Below are 7,343 nucleotides of genomic sequence, written 5' to 3' on the forward strand. Positions count from 1 at the left end.
AGTATTATATTTTTATTAGATAGATTATAAAAGATATGTGACATTTGATTTATCTAACAATTTCTCACGCATATATATATAATAGATACATCATACGCGTCTTCTCTTTTTATGCACACAATTAAAAATTAAAAAAATCATTTTTTGTATTATTAATTCCATCAATTGATTTTGAAAAAAAAGTAAATAGATGGAAGTTAGATAGGGATCTCTAGTTTGACCCCAAAAAAAAAAAAAAAGGTTCTCAAGTCTAAAACGAATTAACGCAATGTCGAATTGATTTTTCTTTCTAAACGAATCTGGTACCCTTTTTGACTAATTTAGCCCCTTGGACAAAAATACTTGTGGTTGGAAGAATAAATACAAATAAAAAAGTCACAAGTTCATGATGTGCGCGAAAACCAGTAAATAAATATTTTATGTTAGGCTGAGTAGTAATTTACTTAATTATTGTATTAGTTGATTTATAATAATGGGCAGTGTCATTTTGTCAGGACGGTCAACGGTCTTACCGACAGCTTTTATTTCACTGACCTTTTTCAGAGCATAATACGTGTATTCAATTATTCATAATCATATCTGTGTTTTTTCCCTCCAATAATATTATTTCTTTTCTAACATTATACTCTTTTTTTAAAAAAATAATATCATATTATTTCAATTTTAAATTATCAATTTTTTTAGACAAAATAACACATATTAATAAAATTTATTAAATATAATTTATAATTTATTTTTAAAATAAAAATATAAATCTTTAACAATATTCTTAATTGAAAATTTCGTTGTTTAAACAATATAAGAAAAAAATATATGAAAAAAATAACATGAAAAAAATCAATAATAAAATTTTATTTTTATTAAAGTATTTTATACTTTAAAACATTAATTTTTTTAAAAAAATATCTTAGAAGTTCGAATGACAATAGCACCAATAAAATGACTGAAGCAACCACACCGTCACACGTCTCAACTGGATCAATAGCATATTTTTATATTGGACAATATTGATATGAATTATTTGAATTTATACACGAATTTATAACATAAAAATTTTGCCAAATCTTTTGTTTAAAAGTTATGAGTGGCATTGGCAGTAGTACAGTTATTTGTTTAGATTCCGTTTAACAAGGGTGATCTATGCTAATTCTCGCATGAACAGAGTACCAAAAAGGAATTATACACAAATACTGTATTAAAATTAAAATGTAATACCCCGTATTCTTTTTTCGATGAATTAAACTAATACCTCGTATTCTTAAAATGAGTCACTTGTATTTACGTCATCACTTCAAAGAGAGTTTAGCTGCATTATTAAAACCGTCTGGAAATTGTTTTGATTTTTATCTTTAAATTTGTGACCACATTTGCGTGTGTGACTGAAGGGAATACATCAATATTTATGTAAATACTAGATAATAAACAAATAAATTATTGATTTTTAAATTTAATAATACAATATTTAATTTTTTATTTTATGGAAATAATTATTAATAGATGAATTGTCTTCTATATACATATGCACATATATATATTTATTTGATTTACAGGAAAGCCAAATTTTTAATTTCAAAATTATGGTCAACTTTCATTAAAGTTCCCACTGTCACATGGTTAAAGTTTGTCATAATTTTAAATTCTAGCTTTTCAATAGAAAACTAAAATGACCTTCCTCAATTAACCTTGATGCAATTTTAAAGGCTAAAAGATATGTTTTTCTTACCTCCACTGTATTACGTGAGAAAATCGATTTTGTCATGCTAATGATGGTAATTTTGTTTAATACTCCTCTATTTCTATTTATAAAAAAAAAGAAAATTTTTTAATTCTATTTATAAGACTCTTATTAATTTTTAATATTTTTTTACATTGTCCTTATTAAATGTTTTTAATAAAAATATCAATAATAAAATTTAAGAATATTTATTCATTAAGGATAAAGGTAAAATTTATTAAATTTTAAAATAAAATTAATAAAATTAATTTTTTTAATTCTAATAAAATATGTTAAAAATTACTTATAAATAAGATTAAATAGGGTATAATTAAAGAGCAAGCTTAAATCTACAGGGGCGTGGAGTGCTCCAATATCTATTGGAATTAGAGTTTGGTGAAACCAACGAATATATAAATATATAAATATATATATTTCAAATCCCGCTAAAGTTCGGAAGCGTGAGGAAGGGACTCGAACTTCTTAAGCGCGTTTGGTCAAAAAAATTATAAAGGAATTCTTAAGCGGGTGTATATTAAACTGTAATTTTCAATTTCCCCCCTTTGTTGTTAAAAAAATAAAAATCAGCAGCAGGTTTTGTTTTCGAGTCAAGAATTCCCCAAACGCCAATGAGAATTACTTTTTTTGGGGTCTAAAAATTACTTTTGTTTATTATATTAAAAGTGTGTCTGCATCAATTTCGCATTACTAATAAAATGTTCTTCTGACGACTCGCTTTTGTTCAACTCGGTTTTCTTCTTCTTGCTGCTGAAAAAGTATCCTTATTTCAAAGATAAGATTATCAAGCAAGGAAAGAATATTCCTAACCAAGAGCAAGCGTTTTGCTCTTTTTACTGTGTTTTATATCTTTCGTTTGACAAGCTACAAAACTATCATACCCCGGCAATATGTTAAACCTCTTTTATCTCCGCTCATTACTTTTCTAAATTATACATGGACATGAGATTAATTCATAAGAGAAAAAAAATAAATGAATTTTAAAACTTACTGGTGTCGATCTTATGGCCCATGCCAGTTTAATTAATAGTACACCATTGCTGGACAGTGCTTCATTATGTTGAAAATTGCATAACACGAGTGACTAGGTAAGTCCTGATGACTGTTGAGTTGCTTCACTTTTACCAGTTAAGCTATCTAGCATAGGCGCATCAATGAGATATATTTTTCCCACGGTTTTAAAATTTTATTTTGACCAAATTAAGAAGGGTCAATTTATACTTCCATATGCACCACGACAGGCCAAAAGAATTTGCTCGCCGAGGTGTAGAAGTACATGTCCCATGACAAAAGTTTAGGTGTAGATTAAAGTCACAGTTATTTAAAAGGACAATTTAACTGCTATGAGGATTATAATTACTGAACTGCTCTAGTAATATTAAGTGCTGCGTTTAATAATTGACATTAAAGCTGAAGTGGCGCGTTCAATAATATAAATTTTTTTAAAAATATAAAAACCGCATTTTGAAGAAAACGCGAGTTGATTATTTATTTCGTTTTTTTAAGGTAATTTCCGTATTAATAGAGCGCACCAGTGCCGTGGGAAGGGAAAATGGCAGTATTATGAGTCTGGTTTTCTTTCATGAACAAAGCAAACCTAGGTGGTAACATTAATTCTGCAGCAAGGGTAAAAAGGCCTACAGCTTGTGGCGCCATTTCCAGGGACCTCATTGTTCAAAGTTCAAAGCATTCATCTTCACCTTGTCGCTTCTCATCCTGCAACGAACACAGATAACCTATGCAGAGTACTCTAATGGAAGAAAGCGTGTCGGGCTCAACCCCACAACCTATTGCTGTATCCCTGCCTCAGGTGACCAAGATGGACGTGGTGAACAGTGCAGGGGCAATAGTGGTTGCAGAACCCGTTACAACGCCGGTGAGCGGAGGCCAAGGCAGCTTTGATTTGTCTGGGAAAAAGAAGAGGGGAAGGCCCAGAAAATATGACTCCGATGGAAACTTGACGACATCGTATCAGCAACGGTCTGCCTCTCCCTTCTCTTTATCCTCCAAAAGGGGTCGACCTAAGCCTCTTCCCCACCTTTTCGCATCCTTCGGTGAGTTTCTCTCCACCCAACTTTTGGTCTTGAACCTGCTGTCCCTGGGACGGTGTCGGGCAAGTCCAAGATGTTGGATGATATATTACCTTGAATCAAATCTTTTGTTTTCATTTTGTTCCTATGCTACGGTTTCTTTCTGATGCTGGACAAACGGTGACTTAAGGCTCATAATCGCTGAAAAATATGAACTTTCTCATATCCAAGTAAAGTTGTCGGGTTCCCAATTTTTTGCCCTGCGTCGAACTGTGACTGCGGAAATAAGTTGAACCCGGCGGTGCGTGCACCGCATAAATGTGTGATGATGCAATCCTTTGTTGATGAAATTATTACCTGAGGAACAGATCTTCTAACATCTGCCTTGTCATCTTTGAAGGTGGGTTTTTTGCAAACACAGCTGGCGGGGATTTTACACCTCATGTGGTGACTGTTCGTACCGGAGAGGTATTGCAGAACCAAAGTGATAGATTGACATGGCAGTATGCTACAATCTCGTACACATGATAGATAGCTTACTTCTTTACCTTGCAGGATGTTGCAGGAAAAATTCTTGCATTCGCCCAGAACGGTCCCAGAGGAATATGCATTCTTTCTGCCAATGGAGCTATCTCTAATGTCACAATGCGCCAACCTGGCTCTTCCGGTGGCTTCTTGACTTACGAGGCATGATCTCTCTCCTCCCAACAGTTCTTTAATTTCATAAAGCCCATATATATATATATTGCGGAGTGATTTGGTCCGTTATTTTGTTTCAGGGTCGATTTGAGATTTTATCTCTGTCTGGGTCATTCACAATGAACGACAATGGCAGTGGCATGACAAGTCGGACTGGTGGGTTGAGTGTCTCACTAGCTGGCCCTGATGGACGTGTCATAGGAGGTGGAGTTGCAGGTTTATTGACAGCTGCTAGCCCAATCCAGGTACGATATTCACGCTATCTTCGGCTTCTGACTCAAGAATCCACCTGGCACTTAGAATTTTCAGCTTATTGTCCTCGACTTTATTCCAGATTGTGATGGGCAGCTTCATGTCAAATGGTTTTTACCATAAGAAATATAAAAAGAAGCAGCAACCTAATTCAGGTGGTCCAGATACGGGGATGGCAGGTAGGCCGGTCTCACATGAAAATCTTAATGGTGAAGCCTTCTTGAAACCAACGTCTCAGATACCAGAACAAGGCCAGAGAGAATCCGAGGTTGTCACTATTGATGAACAGAACTTGGATGCTACACCCAATGAGCACTTGAACGGTTCTCAACATTTGTCGGATCACAGGCCGCACCCAGACATCAATATATCTCTGCCTGCACAATAGAGGTTTTAGGTACAATTCTTCTGAATCGACTCAACATGTTTTCATTATCATCATTAGCAACATTTTGATTCTTCTTTCAGGTGATTTGGAGGCTGACATGATAACAGAATGAAGCTAACTGGTACCTTTGTGTTGACAACCAGATTATTTGTTGTAGTGTTATTAATATTAGGATATTGTCAGGAATTGGAAAGGAATGAGGACTCGTCTTTTTGTCTGGTCTCTAGTTCTTTTATTGTATCAGAAAGATTGTTAGCCATTACCCGGAGAAGTTTAAGGTTTGTTGTTTCAGTAATTGAGTCAGAGATTACTTGTATGGTACACTGATGCTTATTCACATGTTCTTTAATTATCAGCATCACTCTCACGCTAATTGTATTTTAGATGCATGAATTATGCCTGTTCTAGATGCAAGAAGTTCTTGCAAAAATCAAAGTTGTAAAATTATTAAGAATCACAACAGTAGAGTTTCTTAGAACGTTACGTTCCAAGTCATCCTGTTCATCCTCCGTGATCAAATTTTATTTTATGTTTTGGAGAATGTGTCATGTAATAGATTCAGCAAACATTGGATGATACTGTTGGGCTTTCTAATCTGGCCCCCAACAAATACTTCATAAGTTATGGATCTGTACATTAGTTGAAACTCGAATTGGGATCGGGGCATCAGCCCGAGCCCGATCAATCAACTATATTATTTCAATATTACATATTTAACTCAAGTGAGTTCATTCCCATAGAGTTTTTGAAATCTGTATACATTTTCAGGATAATGCAGCTTTTAGTCTTTTATATTTGGGAGAGTTATTAATTTATTTTTTAAATTTAATTTTTATCATTTCAGTTCTCAACGTTTCAATTCTCAACACCAATAAATAATGCTGACAGGACTAAAAGAATGGTGATATGGCAGTCATGTAGATTAATAACGTGGGAAGCAGGAATGTTGACATGGATGAGGGAAAAACTGAAAAAAAAAAAAACATACATTTTAAAACAACCTCGTTGATCGAATTAAATGAATTTCATTCTTACATAAAATTATATTTGCACTGACCTTTTCAGCAGGGGACAAAAGTCGCTGGTTTGTGATTTGAATGTTCTTTTGCTTTTTAGAACTGTGCTAATGTTTCAGTTTCATGATTAATATGTAATTTTTTGGTGCAGTTCGACCTTTTTTTTTGGTGGGTCAGTAATGCCATTAATTGATACTCAATTTTAACTTTTAAGACTTGGCCCAAGAAAAAAAGAACTTTTAAGACCTGAAATAAATACAGATGGGCTTTGTTTGTGAAATACCCACAAGATTACAGGCAAGCCCACCCTACCAACCCCGCCCCCTCTTCTTTTGTCTTTTGGCGTTTTGACTTCATGGTTTGACTTTAGCTTTTCGATTATCAATTTCAAGTTTGGTGACATACTCCTATCAGTTTGTCCAACATTCGCAGGGGCAGGCTCTTTTGTAATGATATTATATATTCCTATGTTGTTATTTATGAATTATTTTTAACATATTATATTAAAAATAAAGAAAATTTTAAAACTCATCAATTTTATTTATAAACTTAATAAATTATTTTTTTTATTCCTATTAAATATGCATATTTTAACAAGAGGCTTTTGCACACATAACTCATATCATAAGATCAAATAAAAGAAATAGCCTATCTTTTTTTAAAATTTAAAAATAACCTTTTTAATATTTAGTTAATATTTAATTTACAAAACTGTCCTTTTAAAATTATAACACTACTTTTTGCAGGTATCAAGAGAGACTCAAAATGTGAGAAATCAAGCGAATGAGAAAAATAAATGTGAGCTACAATCACGACAGAAAAAACAACTCAAAGGCAAAAGAAAGCAGAGCAATGTGAGCAAGCAATGATCATGACAGTGAGAGACAAACACGAGGTGAGAGATATTGACGATACTTGACAAAACAGAGCATGCAACGAGGGAACAGAGCTACAGATTCATGATTTTTTATTTTATTAGTTTAGACATTTGATTCTCTGTGGTGAGCTAAAAGTTCAAAATTTTTTATTTGAACTTTGTTTATTCCATTTTAGGTAAACAATTATGTATTTTTCATGTTATTGATCTGCGGTACTACATCATTGATATATGATTGTATATTAATGATAAATAAGTTTATGTTTGATTGTCTAATTACGCTGATTTGCCATAATATATTAGTAATATACTATTATATATCACTGATATATAAGCCATATCAGTGATA

General features: G+C 32.8%; 1 protein-coding gene across 1 annotated transcript; it reads left to right on the top strand.

The window, feature by feature from the left end:
* Positions 1-3,273: 3,273 nt before the first annotated feature.
* Positions 3,274-5,605, top strand: LOC129291763 (AT-hook motif nuclear-localized protein 1-like). Its single transcript, XM_054929291.1, has 6 exons — positions 3,274-3,786; positions 4,163-4,230; positions 4,318-4,449; positions 4,542-4,706; positions 4,796-5,110; positions 5,182-5,605. The coding sequence occupies exons 1-5, from the start codon at positions 3,471-3,473 to the stop codon at positions 5,099-5,101; spliced, it is 987 nt and encodes a 328-aa protein (XP_054785266.1). The 5' UTR covers positions 3,274-3,470; the 3' UTR covers positions 5,102-5,110; positions 5,182-5,605.
* Positions 5,606-7,343: the final 1,738 nt, after the last annotated feature.

Source organism: Prosopis cineraria, unplaced genomic scaffold, assembly GCF_029017545.1.
Source record: "Prosopis cineraria cultivar Desert tree isolate PC_DT_omini unplaced genomic scaffold, ASM2901754v1 PC1, whole genome shotgun sequence".
In the NCBI taxonomy this organism is placed as follows: Eukaryota; Viridiplantae; Streptophyta; class Magnoliopsida; order Fabales; family Fabaceae; genus Prosopis; species Prosopis cineraria.